An 18462-nucleotide genomic window follows, 5' to 3' on the forward strand; every position below is an offset into this window, starting at 1 on the left:
GCCCTGGAGGAGAAAGTAGCGGAATTATCCAACTTAGCTAGGAATTTCACACCATTCTGAGTGCACCCATGGAAGGTGTCATGCCCATGTGCCTCATCTGTCCTGTGTCAAAAGGGAGAAAGGATCCAGAGTCGCTGCTCTGAGACGCGCACCCAGAGAGGCTGAGGGTTCTGCTCCAGGGTTTCCTCCTTCCTGGAGCAGCGCTTAAACACCACCCCAGGGTGTGTGGCGAGGGGCGGAGCACCCATTGCCCAGGTGCTCCTAACTCAGAGACTGCTCTTAACCCTCACAACCAGCCGTCCCCTACAGCGCCCCCTCTCCGTCCCCTAGTTGAAGGGAAACTAACAGGAAGGAGGCCTGAGCTGTTTCTTTCACACCCCGTCTCAGGACCAGTTTCCTGCAGTTCTCCATCTGATGTGGAATAAATTAGGGGCTCCTACCCCTGCCCCATCCGCCTCCTTCCCTCTCCTGCTTAGCGCTGGGAGTCAGTGATTCTGGCTGCCTGGCTGACCAACTGACTGAATAGCTGACTGACCAGCTGATAACTAATGACTGGCTGGACCGAGTGGGTGACTGGCGGACTGACCGGCCAGATGAATGAGTAACTTGCCGACTGAGGGGAAAGACTCTGTGTGTGACAGAGGCCAGAGATTCTTTCCTTTGCCTGCAGTGGAGATGGGTATTTCAAAAATAGCCCATTGACATTCCAGCCAGTGTGGGAGAAGTATCGTCCAGACCAATTCCTGGATTCCAACTCAGGTAAACGCGCCACCTTATCACACGAGGGATTCAAGTCCTCTTCTGTCTCGCACTCCGTGTGCCATGACAGTCCTAGAGGGGCAGCTCCCTTGTATCTCCACCATCCCAAAGGGTGTTTCCAGCACAATCTGACCTCCCACAGGTGGAATCCAGACTTGGCATGGCCCAGGGAGCAGCATACCTCCTGCACCCTCATTCAGTACGGAGTCTCCTCCCTGGAATGAGCTAAACCCAGGAGGGCTATGAGAGGGGGCCCAGATCCTGAAAGTGAGGATGGGGTACAGCAGGAGGTGGGAACGTGAATGAACAGTTAGGACAATTCTCCAAGTGTCCTGTCCCAGAGCTGGAGAGAGAACCCAGGTGAGATCCCTTAATGGATCTACCAAAAAGGTGTTCCAGGGGATCTGACCATCCATTCAGTCATCATTTATTGAGTACCTGCTGTGTGCTGAACACGGTGCTAAGAGCCACAAGTATGAAAAAAATAAAGACCAACTATGTTGGTCTCAGAGAGCTCTTACTCTGGTAAGAAGGCCGGTACTTTAGGTCCCATGGGCCTCCTCCATGACTTGTACTGTCTGGTGGCCCCAAAGGGAAAGAAATTACAGTTTCCAAAATGTGATAGAACAAAAGATATTTTAGCATTAGAAATTAGCCATGTAAACTGTGAAGCATAAATCCAGTTCTATTTGTTCTGTGGCAAGAAATTCTGGTAAACAGAAGCTGAGTCAAATCATGAGTGCCATCTTGTGGAGAAAGCTATCCTATCAGATTAAGTCCCTTCTATCCAGATGCATCTGCTTGTGATGTAGGGGGCGCAATGTGATAGTGGGTGTGTGTGTGTTTGGGGGGAGAGTATCTGGTGTGTCTCCCTTGATACCAGGCCATTGTGGAGAAGATACACGAACAGGTAATCATAAACAATGATCATCCTTTTCAAAACCTTATCAAACTGTAGCTATCTTGATAATTTCTTCTTTTGTGTGGGAACAGGATCAAAATCTAATACATTATGTCCTATTGCATTTTTTTTGTACTCTGGAGCCCCATTTCTCACTCATGCAGCTGGGGTGGGTGGTAAGTAACTTACAGTTAATTAAAGGTCTATTTAAATTTCAAACCCCCTTCAGGATTTCTTCTCCCAATTACTTCTCGTTTCCAAGGATGGCATCTGGGCACAGAGGAAGCTTCCTCAGCCTCGTATTGTTGGAGCAAGTGTCTGCTTCATGTGCCACCTTCCCTGTGGCTCCCCAGCTGGCCTCTGAGCCTCAGCCTCCATCCTGGCTGCTTTGGCCACTGGCATGTCTGTGCAAGTGTCTGAGCATGTGGCTGGTGGCTGGTGCCTGGTGGCATCACTCACTGAGATATAGGGTGCATGAGGAGAAACTGGTTTGGGGGGATTGGCAGGTATTGGAGCGTAGAGTAGCAGACATGAGGGTTGAGGATGGGATGGACTGAAGCTCAGGGCCAGGGTTTGGCTCTGAGTTGGGCATAGGTGAACTCTCCCTGCCCAGCACTTGTACCAGGGTTTCACCCTAAGATCCAAGATTTGGGATTTTGACTGTCACATCAAAGGGGTCTTTGGGGAGGAATCCCTGCCAGTCTCAGTTGGGTTCATCCCTGGAAGAGCTGTCCAGAGTTGGGGGAGTGACATACAGAGGGTGTATTTATGAGTTTTGCTTGTCCCTAAAGCTAAATCAGAGCTTGTGGCCCCAGGCCCTGGGATAACCCCTTCTTCCTCTGCTCCCCCAGGCTTCCGAGGGCTGCAAATCTACAAGTTACACAAGGAAGAAAAGCCCAACTACCGTCTCCAGTGCCTGCAGTGGTTGAAGAGACAGTCTCAGTGGCCCAGCTGGGGCTGGAACCAGATCTCCTGCCCGTGTTCCTGGAGGCAGGGACTATGGGACTTGAGATTCCAGCCCATCAACATAGGTGACACCTCCTTCCTGTCTCTCGAGGCACCCCCAGTGTCCCCCACAAGCCCACACCCTCCCTCTGGCCATGCCTGACCTTTCCCTTCCGGGGCACCCTCAGTTCCTCCCTGGAAGCACCCCGACCCCACTGCCGCCACCACCACGGGCATCCTGGGCCTGAGTGTGTCTGGGCTTGTTGCAGCCTGGTCGGGCCTTGGCAGCAGGCACCTGTGCAGCTTCTCCTCCTGGCGAGGGGGCGTGTGCTGCAGCTACGGACCCTGGGGAGAGCTTCTCCAAGGCTGGAGAGTGCAGAGTCCTTGGCAGTTTGGTAAGTGTGTCCACGGAAAACTCAACCCCGCCTTTTCTGGAGCTTTCTGTTCTTCACTGTCAGAGACCAGCTTGGGCTCCACGTCAGCAGTGGGACCCACAGAAAGAAGCCTCTTTCCCCATTTCCTCCCAGCTACTTCCCCTCAATTTCCTGATCTTGTAAGATTAGGAAGTTTCCGACATCCCTTCCAGCTGGCATCCTAGGGATTTCTGACTGAGTTCCTCTTGCCCCATCTCCACTTGGCCCATAGCCCCAGCCCAGAGTAGGTGCATCTTTCTAGGTAAGGGGAGGGGCCTGGTCTGACCCAGATTAGCAGGCTGTCTGGGGGAAGACATGGAGTCGTTTCCCACAGAGACCTTCCAAAGGACTTAGAGAGGAGAGGGTTGGGGGCCCAGGGTAAGCATGTGCTCCCCACCTCCTCCCTGCAATCTCAGCAGCCTCCTTAGTCCCCAGACGACCAGCCACAGCCTCCCATTCCCAGCGCTTGGAGAGTTGTGGGACTCAGCACCCCCTGCTCCAAGAAAGGAAGGACCCTGTGCCTGCCCACCAGAGGCTTTGCTCCATGTGGCTCTGACAAGCCCACAAGGGAGAGAGTAACTGGTCAATGGCCTAAGGTCATTAAGCAGGGTGGGATCTGAACTCACATGGGTCTGATTTGCCAACCATGCCCTTGCCGCCCTCATCAGTCTGCCCAAACCTCCCAGCTGGGCCCTGCAGGTCCCGCATCTCCCCCAACCCGCTGCTCTTCCCCACAGACCAAGAACTGGAGCCACAGAACTGGTGTTGCCGTTTCAACGACAAGCCCTCCTTCTGCGCCCTGTACCAGCTCAGGAGGCCCGGCGTCAGCTGCGCTGGATACCAGCCCCCGAGGCCAGGTGAGGCTGCCGGAGCCCAGCCCTGGGGCAGGGCTGAAGTGGAAGATCTGGGGAGGGGTAGCCTCACGGGGTCTGGACCAGGGTGGCACAAGCTTCCTGGGGCAGCGCTGTGACCACAAGGGAAGGTGGAGGTGTGTGCGGAGTGTGGCAGAGGAGGTACTTCACACACAGCCCTGCGGGAGGGGGAGGTGTGGTAGGTGGGGAGGTAATGAGAGGACATGAGGGGGCACGCAAGCACAAGACGGCTTTCGGAGAGGGTTAAATGCTCCGTGAGCACCTCTCCAGGCTGAAGCCTCCCAGGCCTTTCCCTGGTCTGCCCTGCCAACCTGGTACCTCATTTGTTCCAGCCTGGATGTTTGGGGACCCCCACATCACCACCTTGGATGGTGCCAATTACACCTTCAATGGGCTGGGAGACTTCTTGCTGGTCCGGACCCGGGATAGAAACTCCTCCTTCCTGCTGCAGGGCCGCACTGCCCAGACCGGCTCGGCCCAGGCCACCAACTTCATTGCCTTCGCCGCTGAATACAACTCCAGCAGCCTGGACCCCATCACGGTGAGTGGGGCCGGGACGCTCCGCTTGCAGGGAGCCTTTAGCTCAGGGACCTTCAGCTGGAGATTGAGGCCCCAGAGGAGAAAGAGAAGGAAGAAGGGAAGAGAGCAGGAGGGAGGGAGGACGCATCCTGCCAGCGCAGTGGTTCAGGTTAGGAGTTTGGGATTAGCACACATACACACTACTGTATATAAAATAGATCACCAACAAGGACCTACTATATAGCCCAGGGAACTATACTCAATATTTTGTAATAATCTATAAGGGAAGAGAATCTGAAGAATTATATATATATATTCTTCATATACATATACGTCTGAATTTGTGTGCTGTACACCTGAAACTAACATGGTGTTGTAAATCAACTATACTTCAATAAAAATAAATAAATAATTTAAAAAAGAGTCAACCCGGGAGACACAGGATTAGGGTCCTGGCTGTGAGACTGAAGAAACAGCTTAACTTCCAGTGCCTCTTTTTCCTTAGAGTAAAATGGGGATGATAATATTACCTACCTCACAGGGCCGTTGTGAGATTTAAAAGCTAATCTATGAAACGTGCCTCGCTCAGAGCCTGGCCCATGCCAAGCGCCTCACACATGGTAGCTAGTATCACCTCATGGTCACACTCCCCATCACCTTCACCTTCATCCAAGCCCCAGGCTCTGAGCTCTCCGCAGCCTCCTTCCTCAGTTTCTGGGCCCACCTGCAGGTCGGGCTTAGACCTCTGCCAATTCCCTTCCAGGTTCAATGGCTCCTTGAGCCCAGTGACACAATCCACGTCCGGCTCAACAACCAGACTGTAACATTTGAGACTAACCGTGAAGGTAGGCTGGGGACAGCCGTCAGCTGCCCTCTCCTGCTACCCTGGGTCAGGATCAGCAGGGTGCCCAGCACCAGGGAGAAGGGAGCTGGGGCGGAGAGGCAGTGGCATCGGGCAGAGCAGCGTGGTCACCACCCCTGCTGTCCCTGCAGCAGCTGGGCCTGAGCAGTTTGTTCACCAGAGCTGGGCCTTAAACTTTCTCTCCTCGCTTCTCTCCTTCCCCTGAGGCTGTGACAGCCTCTCTACGACAGCCCGTCCTCAGTCCCCAGGGAGAAGGGGGTGGGGTGGGCTGTGAAGGTGTCCTGTGAGTGTGGTTTGGGGCCACTGGAGTAGGACCCTGCAGGGCATCTCCCAACTGCTCTTAGTCTCCTCTCTGCATCTTGAAACTTCACTACTGCCAAGTCTTGGGCCTCCAGGGCTCCAACGCTGGCTTTTTCCTCATTTGTCTCCCAACATTCCAGGCCAGGAGATGTTCAACACCTCTGGGGTTGTAATGACCCGCAATGGCTCCATGGTATCAGCCAACTTTGATGGGGCAGTGACCATCTCAGTGATCGCTCTCTCCAACATCCTCCACGCCTCCTGCAGCCTCCCGGAGGAGTATCAGCACCACACAGAGGGCCTCATGGGTAAGGAGCAGGCAGGAGCCTGCCTCTGCAGTAGGAGCTCAGACCCCCCAGCCCGTAAGCAGCTCCACCTCCTGTGGGCCTGTGGACATCACAGGTGGAGTTTCCTTTCTCAGCCTCCTTGGAACAGAGCCTGAGGGTTCAGAGCAGCAGGGAAGGAGAAGGGAGGTAGCTCTTCAGCTACCTCTGAGGCTGACTTCCCGTCCTCCTGAAGCTCCGGGTCCAGGGCAGCAGAGGGGGCATCGAGGATGGGCTCTGGGGAGCATGGGGCCAGCAGCCACCCTTCCCCTCCCTCCCTCTGGCTTCACACCTTCTCACCCTCCCCCATCCCCCACATTCCCTCCCTTCTTCCCCCACTTCCTCCTTCATTTCCTTCTTCCCTGAAGCAGAGAGGCAGGCTCTGAGGCTATAGTCCTCTCCTGGCCTCCCCGAGGACTGAACCGACAACAGATGCAACTGAAGGAGGCTTCGCAGGCCCCCTACTCCCCACATCTCCATGTGACCTGTTGGATGCTCCCCAGGGAAGGGAGGGCCACAGTCCCAGGGTGGCTGACCCCTGCTCTGTCCCTCAGGCTTCTGGAACGGCAACCCAGATGACGACTTCAGGATGCCCAATGGCTCCACCCTTCCCCCAGGGAGCTCCGAGGAGATGCTTTTTCACTATGGAATGGCCTGTGAGTCTGAGCCTCAGGGTCCTCAGGCAGATGGGGTAGGGCCAGGATGAAGGAAGCTGCCGCACTGTCTCCCTCAGGCCTGTGGGGACCAGACCTCTGTCCTCTATGAGAGGGGAGTAGGAAGGAAGAGACCTGAGGATGCTGGTGCCATCCCAGGTTTGTCCCCTCTACTTCCGTCCCACCTGCGTCTCTCTACCTGGAAGAGAGGATGAGGAAGTTGGGTGGCCCTCACTCACGAGAGCGGGGACTTCCAGACTCAGAAGCTGGAAGTCGCTCTGTCCTTCCACATACCCCTCCCCAACCCAAACCATATAAAGTAAGGGTAAGGGATGGACACAGCAGAAATATAGCTGGAGTCCCACCCTGGTGCCACCACCATCGCACCTTGTGTGTTTTAGGGGAAATCAACGGAACAAGCCTTTTTGGCAAGAGGAGCGACCATTTGCCTTCCAACTTCACCCCTGTCTTCTTTTCACAACTGCTGGGAAACAAATCTTTGAATGAAAATTTGACCTCCAAGTGTAATGGAGATAAACAGTGCATCTACGATGCCCTGGCCACAGGAAACAAAAGCCTTGGACTGTACACTGGGATGCTCTTTAGAAGATACCAGCAGATGAACACCACCCTAAGTAAGTGGTATGAGGCCCAGGGAGGCATGTGCAGAGTTAGGGGGCAGATGAGGTGACCCCCTTCCATGAGACTCCTTTAAGCTGCACATTTTTAAAACTTAACAGATTCTTTTGCTCATGTTATTCCTCTGCTCAAACCGTCCCATGATTCCCCAGCCCTGTCCTTATGATAACCTTCAAAGCCTTATCCAATCTGACCCCATTGCCTCTCCTAACTCTTCTCCTAGGACTTCCCCCCTCACTCATTCCACTCCAGCCCCACTGGCTTCTTTGTGTTCTTCAAACATGCCAGGCTCACACCCGAGACACTGCAGTGCTATTCTCTTTGCCTGGAATGCCCTTCCCCCAGAGAGCCACAGGCCCGTCCCTCACCTCCTTCCAGTCTCTATTCAAATGTCACCTTCTCAGAAGTGCCTTTCTTGGCTAGCCTGCCTAAAATTTCACATTCACCCCCACATCCTATTTGCCTTCCCTGCTTTATTTTTTCTCCTTAGTATCTATAACTATCTAACATATTTTCTAATTTTCATAGGTATCTTTTTTATTATTTGTTCATTGCTGCATCCTTACTACCTAGAACAGTTCCAGTCATAGAGTAGATGCTCAGTAAGTATTTGTTATGAATGAATGAATAAACAATTGTATGGAAATAGCAGGGCTCCAAAACACAGAGACCAGTGCAAAGGTTTTACTCCCTCTCCATTTCCTGACAAATGCAAAGCCCATCAGATGTTACCCTCATGGTTTACAGCCCTCTTCCAAAGGTAAAACTCCACAATGGTCTGAGCAATGCTGACCTCTGATTCACTTCATACCATGCCCAGAATAGCATTCTGATCAGGAAAGAACTTGAATCCTGCTTGAGGAGAAGATAAAAGAGAGAATAAAGATTTGGGTGTGTGGGCAATACAACCACAGCCTTCTCTGCATGTGTCTGAGAGCAGGTACACAGAATAATTCCTGCTTCTGGAGGTAGGTCACAGCCCGGGCAATGCCTCACACAAGAGAGAGGACTGAAGAAACAGGAGGCCCAGAAGGCAAGAGAGTATCTTGCCTCACACCTCGCATTCCTTCTTTGTGTCTCAGATCAGTATCCCCCCTCTATTGAGGGTCCTGACATGATGGAAGCCTACATGGGACAGGCCAAGCTGTTTAATTACACCAGCAGCACTAAGGACGTCACATTCACTCTCAGAAACAACTACACTGACTTCAAGTTCTTTGGTAAGAATCCTTGACTGGGGCTGTAGCAGATGAGGTCAGAGTCGAGCTTTAGGTAATTTTGCATTATTATACCCTGTGCAACTTCATGTCACTTTTCCATTGGAATATCCAGGACCCACATTTCTTGGGAATAATCCCTATAATTCAGATAGGTGCCCCCAGTGAATAGTAGTGATGGGCTTATGGAGATTTCACTGGCTAGCTAGACTGCCTCTGGGCATGTACAACTGATTCCAAGATCATTTCATCTCAGTCTTATAATATGCAATCATCCTTATGCAATCAACAAATTATTAGAATAAATATAACAACTAACAAATACTAATTTAAAACATTTTCATATCTATTGAAAGAAGGATACCATATGGAACGAGATTTAAAGAAATGCAAATAACTTCATTTGGTACCTTTCTCACTATTTTTATGTTTGTCAACCATGTTTACTTCACTTTGCCTCTCTTTATCTGCTTTTCTGCTCTGGGACCAAGCAAAGCTTCATCTTTCCCTCCCAGGAATGGTGTGAAGACCCCGTTTCAGGCCTGTAACCATGATCTGGGTCAAGAGTCAAAGCCCAGGGAATTCCCTGGCAGTCCAGTCGTTAAGACTCAGCACTTTCACTGCCGTGGACCCGGGCTCAATCCCCGGTTGGGGAACTAAGATCCCACAAACCACGAGGCACCGCCAAAAAAAAAAAAAAAAAAAGGTGCAAAAAAAAAAAGGAGTCAAAGCCCACAGGATGTAGCTTGGCTTCTGTTGCCAGCACTAATTAAGCTGGTGACTGTTCTTTGCTAAAACCAAAGCCCTTGGGGACATTATTCTGGGCTCTGAGCACCTCTCTGACTCATTGTCTTTCTCTGTGCATAAGAAGGGACTTCTTTGGCTGTACCCTGTTGCTCCATACAGCATCCTCCCAGGTGCCAAATTAATAGTATCAGGAGATTTTCTCCTCCACGGGGCTCCTATCCTGAAGAGTGTTGGCCTGGAAGTTATGCTTGTTTGTTCCCTCCTAGCAGCTCTTCTCAATCTACTGTTTTAAGGAGACGTTCTTATTTTCTTGAAAAACATAAGACAGGTTGGATCAGAAGAGTCCTTATTGATAGGTAGCAGTGTTTCACTGTAGTCTGGTGTCTGAAGGTGGCTGGTCAAAAGTCCAGGCAATGAGAGCGGCGGGTGAGAAATCAGGGCGAAGGATGAGGATGCCATGAAGCTGAAGTCAGTTTGGCCTGCAGTGTAACCTGGGGAAGTGTTGGGAGGATCCTGGCCTTCATCCTCCATCCCCCCTGGATGTCCCATCCTGGTGCAGGCCTAGGCAGCGTTGCCTTTTGGCGTCTCTTCAGGGGGAGCAGCTGCCTCCCCCTCTGTGAGGTTCCACCCTATGATCACTGAGTTGGGCTGGGCTACCTCCAGCTTGGAGCGTGATCAGGATCACTCCAGGAAACCAGCCTTGCTCAAGGAAATGCCGGAAAAAAACTGGAGGAGTGTTCTGAGAGGGGTGGGGGAAGTCCAGCATCAGCACTTGGGCTGGCGGAGGGCGGAGCAGTTGAGGCCTCCAGTTCTCAACAGTCTCGTCTTCCCTGGGGCAGAGAATGGGACATTGCTATGGACACCAAAGTTGCTGGGACCATTTACTCTGGAGATTCTAGCAAGAAGTGCCAAGGACAACTTGTCATCTGTACTCAAGCCAAGAACAGTGGTCTGTGCGTGCAAGGCAGAGAGCCAGTGTTTATACAACCAGACCAGCCGGGTGGGCAATTCCTCCCTGGAGGTGAGTGGTGAAGAGGGTTGGGGGGAGGTTTCCAAGTTGAGGGAAAGGAGGTGGGAACTGAAAAGATGTCGTCCTTCAGCTCCTCTGTGCTAATGTGTGTGATGGGAGGCGGGTGGAGCTGTGGTAGATGAGTAGAGCAGACACCAATCTCGGGCCACAAACTTACAAGTGTAAGAAATAGAACTTCCTTTACTGCTTATAGCTCAACTGAATTTTTATCTCCCAGCTCCCATTGAGCCAGGCTGGCAGGAAACTTCCACCTCAGTCTTTCTTAGAGTTGCCCAGTGGTTCCCAGCTCCATGGTTCTGGAGTCAGACAGTGAAGTAAGACAGTAAGATGTGGGTAGGAAGGTGCCCGTGTGGTCCCTGGGCCTGAGTCTACACGGACCACAGCTCCACGCACCCTCCTCCCTTCAGACATAGGGGAGTGCTCTCTGGCTTCTGTGCCTTGCTCAGACACAGGAAACCTTGTGCAGAGTGGCTTAGGGTCCCATCTGCCTAGAAGCACTGTGTAGCCATTTCTCTGGGGCTTCATCTTCATGGTGTTGGAAAGAGAAGTACAGATCCCTCTGATCTTGGTCCCCCCAAAACCTTTTTTTCCCCTTTTACTCTCTTCCTCCAACTAAAAGAAGCATCTCTTTTGTAGTTTGAAGAAAATCCTTCTCCATTCAAGTTTCTAGCCAAGATACTTGGCCTAAGTCCATGAATCTGGCCCCATCTGCTTTTTTTTTTTTTTTTTTTTTTTTTTTTACTTTTTGGAGGGAGTCATAAAGGAAAGTGTTCGGCTGGCAATACCCCACTACCTCCTTCACCTCTTACACACACACACACACACACACACACACACCCTTCTCCTGAAGCATGAGCAGAGAATTCCTACTTGAAAGGGAGAGAGGTGGAGGAGTCCAGGAGGCAGAAAAGGAAAAAAATACAGAGTGGGGGGGAAAAGGGATTAAAATCAATATATTATTTTAGATATCCCAAGATATCCAGTCTTGGCAGTACCAAGTGTTAAAGGGTTCCATTTAGGGGAGCTTTCCAGCGTCATCTCAGTAGGCGAGATAGAAAAGAGAGATGAGGAACTTGATGAGGATCTGGACGATTCCCCTCCCTGTGCCCTTGTTCTGGTTATTGCACGCTCTCACTGTGCTCAGCAGCGAGCCTCCTTCTTCTTGGTTGGGAGTCAGCAAGGGAAGAGAGAGCAGGAAACTGCAGCTTACGTAGGATCCAGTTTTCCAGAGACTGTAGAATATTTATTTATTTAGCCCCTGTCTTACTCTAGGAAGGGTTTCAGGCAAGGAGATTTGCTGTGAGAGGGAAGAGGCTGGGATCCCGGGGCAGGGGCCAGGCAGAGGGCTCAGGGAAAGGATGGCCCAGGGAGGCCACGTGGCCTGGAGGACGGTCTGCCTTTGACAGGGACGTGCAGGCCCAGGGCCTGTTCAAGAAGCTGCTCAGTGGATACTGGCAGAATTAAGACAAGGACTCAGGGTCCATGGGTTCTCAGACCTGAGGGGTTGGTACAGCAACACCCCAGAAACCCTTAATGGTTCAGCCTCCTGGCCGTCCAGTGATCAGCAACCTATTCCAGGTGGCCGACTGCAAGTGTGACGGGAGCACCTTAGGCCGCTACTGCAACCGCTCCAAGGACCCCTGTGACGAGCAGTGCTTCCCGAATGTGAAGTGCATTTCCGGCAAGGGCTGCGAGGCCTGCCCCCCGAACCTGACTGGGGATGGACTTCACTGTGCACGTGAGCTGGGGACAGGGCCTCGGCAGGAGGAGGTTCTGGGGACAGGTGACATCTCGAGGGCCTAAGACAACTGGGTGAACGATTTCTCCCCCCTTTCCAGCAAGTCTTTAGAATGTTCAATACAGGTGGGTATGGTAAGGAGGTAAGGTGGGCATGGCAGGGTGTGAGGCCGAAGGAGAAGAGATTGTACAGGCATGGAGGAGGGGCCAGAGCTGAGCAGCCCTGAGGCACTGTTGGGGGAAACCCAAGGCAAAAGACTGAAGATGGCCTGGAGAGGGGAGGGAACTTTTAGCAGCAGCCAGGGAGCCAGAAGTAAGCTGGGGTGGGGCCCTCAGGCTCCTGGGGGTTTTCAGAGATGCAAGGCCCAGGGTCTCTGCATTTCCCTAGTCAGGACATTGTGTGAGGGGGGGATGGGGGTGGGGGTGCTGCCATGGGCATCTGGTGGCAGGGGTGCCTCGTCTTCCCTTTGGGTCCTCCTTCCACCATCTGTTGCTCGACCTTTGAGCCATCAGAGTCATGAGGGCATCATGGTGAGGCCTCCACTAAGCCCCCTGAAGCACCCCAGTGCAATCTAGAGACCACTGCATCTTCCGAGCAGAGACCAGAGAGGTAGAACCACAGCCTTATAAAGGCAGAAAAGGGGATGGAAGTGAAGAAAACAGGCTGGTGGGCTTTCCTGAAAGAGGGTCCTTTCCTGATGGGAAGGGTCTGATAAACACTCCATTCCCTCAGCAGAATTGGGAGAATGCTTACCTGGCAGGGGAAAAAGGGTCGCCCGGCAAAGAAATGTCTGGAAAAGGAAGAAGGATAGTTTGGGGTTCAGAGTGGCTCACAAGCAGAGTGCAGTTTAAGTGGGCTTTGCGGCAAAGAAGTCAAGCCTGTCCTGGGAGCAGCTTTCCCTGGTCCGGGGGCCGCCCCTTGCTGCTGAGCGAGGTGTTGCTGACCTCTCTGCTCCCCCTGCAGCTCTGGAGAACCCCTTCCTCTGTCAGAACAAGTCCTGCCCTGAGAATTACTGCTACAACAACGGCCACTGCTACATCTCCCAGACTCTGGCCTGCCAGCCCGCCTGCATCTGTCCCCCAGCCTTCACCGACACCCGCTGCTTCCTGGCTGGGAACAATTTCACTCCAACCGCCCGTCTAGGTACGACCAGATACTCCACCATCCCCACTTCTCTCTCCTTGGGGGATGATATGGGGCTCTGGGGGCCAGGCTAAGTCCCTCAAACTCACAGGACACAGCTCCAAATTTCCCTCAGGTGGTGGTAAGTTGTAGGCTGTGGGAGTGAGTGGGGGGCAGCCGTCACAGCATGAACCGCGGGCCTGAGCAGTCTGCTGAGGAAAGACCAAAGGTGATCTCACAGCGCAGCAAGACAAGAGTCAGGGAAGCCTTGACCGTAGTCCAACATGCATCTGTGTGAGGGTCAGCAGACTTGGCCACTTCTGCTGATCCTTCTGGTAAACCTGTGAGGTGATTATGAACCTCCTTCTCCCATCTCCAGAGCTTCCCTTAAGGATCATCCATCTCTCGCTCATTGAAGACGAAGGTGCCTCCCAAGCAGATGTCAATGCCTCGGTCAGTGCTGAAAGCCAGCTCTGGGTGGGGAGACAGGTCTTGGCTGGTTCAGGGAGGGGTCTTAGCCATGGCTTGTGCATTCTGCATCTCATAATCTGTCTAGATTCAACTGCCAGAGGAGGCTGGAGCCTCCTGCCCCAGGGAAGGCTGAGGGTGAGGAAAGCAGGAAGACCTAGGACAGAGACCTCCAAGGGGGTTAGAATGACCAACTCGCAATAAATAGGGTCCAGGGTGGCCGAGTCAATGCAGCCTCTCCTTCCGAGCATCCCTTAAGACCTGCCCTTGGATATTATATGGAGGAAACACAAGAGGGCATTTCACCTCCAGGAAGCCTTCCCTGACTTCGCCGAGGAAACTGGGCCTCCCTCTTCTTGGCTCCCATGCCCCTGTCCATTCCCCAATCACAGGCGAAGTAGCAAAGTAGTTGAGTTATTGAGGCTCTAGAATCCTACCCAGGTTCAAATCCTGACACTACCACTCACTAAAGCAGGTGTAATAATTAGACAAATTATTTGAACTCCCATCTGTAAAAATAAAAGTAATAACAGTACTTATGTCAATGGTTTGTGTCAAGGTTTAAATGATAATGTAGGTAAAGCACTCAGCACGGTGCCTAAAACACAATGTATTAAAAAAAATTATCCAAATGATTATTGCTACTGTTGCTACTACTACTACTACAGCACTCCACACTCTGTATGGTAAAATCTGTTGACATTTGTCTACTGCGCCAGACTATGGGTCTTTGAGAATGGACTGTTCCTAAGTCACACTGACATCCCTCGCACCTGACCATCCCCTAGGACTGGCTAAATATAATCTCTGTTCAATATACACGTGGGGAGAGAATGAGTGGGTAAATTGGGGATCAGAGGCAAGGTAGAGGTCATTCATTTCAGATTCTCCCCTTGTGATAGGAAGTGGGGGTGAGGATATGTAAAGTCCTTCACTCACCAACAAACTTCTATTAAGCAGGGACCTGTGCCAGTCACCAGGCTAGGCTGGGGTGTGGGGATGCAGAAGTGCATAAGAAACATTCTGGTGTCTTGGGTCCTCATCTTCAAAGAAGGAAACAGGGAGTTCCCTGGTGGTCTAGTGGTTAGGATTCCAGGCTTTCACTGTTGTGGCCCGGGTTCAATCCCTGGTCAGGGAACTGAGATCCCACAAGCCGTGGGGTGTGGCCAGAAAAAAAAAAGGTGGGGGGAGAAGGAAACAGAAAGGGATGAATATATGCATTAAAGTGGGAAGGGTCTCCTCTCTGGATTGGGCCTCACCCTCACTTCCACCCTCCCACCCCAACTCCCATCCTCTGCACTAGGTGGCCTATAGACTGAGGAACCTGGATGTGCGGGCCTTTCTCTGGAACAGACAAGTGGATCGAATGTAAGTGGGACTGTCCCCACCTGGTCGCCGGGTCCTCCCCCAAACTCCTCACCCCTTGGCCCCTCACTGTGCCCCTCCCATACAGTGAACCCCCAATAGCACTGGCCTCAGGAAGCTCCCTTTACTGCTGGAGCATTATCTCGGAGTTCCAGTACCGCCCTGGGGGCCCTGTCATCCACTTCCTGAATACCCAGCTGCTAGACGCAGTGGTGGAGGCGTTCTTAACTCCATGGAGGAGGTGGAAGAGAAGTGCGGGGCCCAGGAACAACGTGACCTTCCACCCCGTCTTCAGGAGGGACGTGTACAGTATTATGGCTCGTGAGTCACTGTCTTGGGGACAACTACTGGGATAGCTGAGGGGGGAGGTAAGCAGAGGGAGCCTGTCACAGATCTGCAGCCCACACAAATCCATGGCTGAAATGTGTTCTACAGCAAGCCACAGACAAAAATTAAGTTAATTTAGTTTCTTTTATTTGTAATTTTTGAGAGAAATTGTGAACATTTTACCCACCAGCCTTCTAAATTCAAGACCAGGCGCACAAAATACTGCTTGATGAATCCCCACATGTACAGTTTCACAGAGCAATTACTCCAACTGCTGCTTTCCTGACCATCACTGCTAACGGTTTTCTTTCCACAAAATTATTAATGATTTGGTTAAAAGACCATTGTACTTTATAAACATAAACAAGGACATTCTTTTTGGCTTTGCCCTCCAGCTGGAGATATTAAGTTGAAGGCTGGAGACCTAGCCCAGGGGCAGAGATATCCCCTCCCTGAAAGAGTGTGACCCCATGCAAAAGCCATCCCCAATCTAGGCCTCCACACTCCCATCTGGAAAATGAGATGGGATTTCTGAGGTCCCTTTCAACTCTGACAGCCCCTAATTATCCCGGAACAGGAATGAGATAGGTTGGCAAGCTTGCCAGGGAAGGAAAGGAATAGCCCACCGTATTTTGTGAGTCAGAGAACAGGGCAGTGAGTATGTCAAACCCAACAGAAGCTGCTGCGTTACTTGGGTCTAGGACCAAGCCAGAGCTTCTTTTAGAATCCAGGCTAAGCCTCCTCCGTCCCAGGGGCAACAATGTGAAATTCTCCAAACTACTATGCGTATGGGTGGTAGGGGGGTTGGGTTGGGGTTAAGAGGACACCCCAGACCTGATTGTGACTTTTGTTAGAGAAAACAAACAAACAAACATCCCACAATTTTTATTATACAAGTACCATGTGTTTATTGTAGAAACTTTAGGAAACACAAATTAACAACAACAAAAAAATCACTTGTAATCCCTGTCCCCAGAGACAAATCCATTTTGCACCAATTTTTCTGGATTTTCTTTTATGCATAGGAACCTTCACACATATAAATTTGTTTACAATAAAGGGATCAAATCATGCCGAATGTTTGCTAACCTCATTACTAAAATAATTGTGAACATATTATATTGTATACACATTCCAATTTCATATATTATTTTACAATATGTCTTAATATAGTGTGCTATAATAGATTTTAAAAAGAATGTTATACTAATAGTGACCATTTAATGAGGGCTTCCTGTGTCAGGCACTGTACTAAATACTCTGCATATATTATCTCATTTAAAATTTACAGCAAGGTAGTTTCCTTTTAAAAATAAGGAAACTGAGGCTGAAAGAGTTAAGAAATTTCCCCTAAACCACACAACCAGTTAGTAGTAGTGTTTGAATTTCAACTGATCGCCTTTTGCTGATTTCAAAGCATATGCTCTTAACCAATGCATTTTTCATCCGTGGTGCTTATCAGTTGCACAATATTTAACAAAACCACTCCTGTTGAACATTATTGCTCTTATTAACCATGCTGCTCTGGTCTTCCATGAACATATGTAGTTTTCATGGGTGTTTCCAATTATTTCTCAGGATAAGTGCCTGAAAATGGAATTCTTGATCCAAAAGGTATAGATCTGGTGTTTATCGGTTGCTTTCTATACTCACTTTTATCCTACCTGACAGTGAATGTGAGCACGCTGGAAACTTACTTCCAATGCAGCGGATACAAGGGCTACCATCTGGTCTTCCATCCCCAGAGCGGCTTCACCTGCGTGTCTCCCTGCAGTGAGGGTTACTGTGAGCACGGAGGCCAGTGCCAGCACCTGCCCGATGGGCCCCGATGCAGGTGGGCAGGGCTGGGGGCAGGAGGCGGAGGGTAGTGCTGGGAATCCAAGCTGCAAGGGGTCCAGAAATGCCATGGTACCTCATGGTGTCTGAAAATTTAGGATGGTTCCGTTTGTAATTAAGAGAAAGGGGATCAGAGGGAAAAGGGACAATGGAAAAGATGTGTGCATGCCTTAACTGTGCAGATGAAAAAGTTGCTATATTACCTATGCAACTCAAACCAGCTACTGGGTAGATATTATGACCACTTTAAAGACGAGAAAACTGCAGCTTAGAGACGATAAGGAATCTGCCTAAGGTACCCAGCAAGTTAAGTAACAGGATCGGGGTTCCAAAGCCAGACTCTCCCACCTGATTTTGCTTCTTGGGTAGACAGCCTTCTGCCTCGTTGTGGAAAAGGAACCCACTGTCTTGTGTCCAGGCCCGGACCTGCCCCTCCTTAAGAGTAACAGTCAGGGGAGGCCCTCTCTGTCCCACCGGTTCATCAGCAGTCCGAGGGGCTCCCGTGAGGGGAGTGCACTAGGTCGCAGGGCTGCCATGGAGAGGGGCAGCGCCACCTGGGCCCTCTTGTCACATCAGTGCCCTCCGTCTACGCTTGTTCTCACTGCAGTTGCAGATGGGCCCAGCCCTCTCTGCTCCCGGTCCAAGTAGGGGGCGGGTGGAGCCTAGCACCGGACTCCAGCTCTCCGGGGGCAGGCAGGCTTTGTGACTGCGCATGCTCACCTGCGGCCAGCCCCGCCCCCTCCCCAAGTCCCTGTGGAGGCGACCTTAGATGAATTCACCACCCCCCCATCCCCGTCCGCCTTGGTAGCCCAGTGGCCTCCCCTCAGCTCCAAGTCAGGGCTGACTCCGCCCCTTCCCTAGAGGGGAGCCGAGCCTGTCGTGGAAAACCTCCTCTGGCCCGACAGAGAGGAGGGATGGGGAGGCTGAGCACCCTGCTGACCGTGTCCCCTCTCTCTGTCCCCAGCTGTGAGCCCTTCTCCATCTACACGCCCTGGGGCAAGCGCTGTGAGCACCTGAGTTTGAAACTCGGCGCCTTCTTCGGGATCCTTTTCGGGGCCTTGGGCGCCCTCCTGCTGCTGGGGGTCGTGCTGTTTGTGCTCCTGCGCTTCTGGGGCTACAGGAGCCGTTTCTCCTACGCGCTGGGCTCCGAAAGCTGAGGCCTTGCCCCGACCGGGCTGCGGTGGCCTATGATACCTCAGGAGCTACCCCAGCCTCACCCGCACACACTCCCAGGCGTCGTGGTTTAGGAAGACCGGAAAAAGTAAGGTGACTGATGAAGATTCAGGATTCTTTAAGAAGAATGAATAATGGGAATGAATAATAAAGACCACACCATGTCAGTACAGGAGACACAGAGGCTGGCAGGAAGAGGCCATAAAGGCCTACTATATAAATAGATGGATTCTCACACAGACATACCCACACA

The 18462-nt window shown here is 51.6% G+C and overlaps 1 protein-coding gene across 1 annotated transcript in view; it reads left to right on the forward strand.

Annotated features, from left to right (window-relative positions):
* Window positions 1–18227, forward strand: part of MUC4 (mucin 4, cell surface associated) — a 28847-nt gene extending 10620 nt beyond the window's left edge. The window contains 19 exon segments of the mRNA XM_060098853.1: window positions 671–759; window positions 2512–2691; window positions 2875–3000; window positions 3756–3875; window positions 4223–4431; window positions 5173–5254; window positions 5712–5879; window positions 6449–6550; window positions 6949–7182; window positions 8269–8406; window positions 9990–10171; window positions 11759–11918; window positions 12882–13061; window positions 13420–13493; window positions 14812–14876; window positions 14962–15194; window positions 16872–17034; window positions 18001–18184; window positions 18186–18227. Coding sequence (XP_059954836.1) covers window positions 671–759; window positions 2512–2691; window positions 2875–3000; window positions 3756–3875; window positions 4223–4431; window positions 5173–5254; window positions 5712–5879; window positions 6449–6550; window positions 6949–7182; window positions 8269–8406; window positions 9990–10171; window positions 11759–11918; window positions 12882–13061; window positions 13420–13493; window positions 14812–14876; window positions 14962–15194; window positions 16872–17034; window positions 18001–18184; window positions 18186–18227 — 2731 coding nt within the window.
* The last annotated feature ends 235 nt before the right edge of the window (window positions 18228–18462 follow it).

This window comes from Mesoplodon densirostris, chromosome 5, assembly GCF_025265405.1.
Source record: "Mesoplodon densirostris isolate mMesDen1 chromosome 5, mMesDen1 primary haplotype, whole genome shotgun sequence".
Taxonomy (NCBI): Eukaryota; Metazoa; Chordata; class Mammalia; order Artiodactyla; family Ziphiidae; genus Mesoplodon; species Mesoplodon densirostris.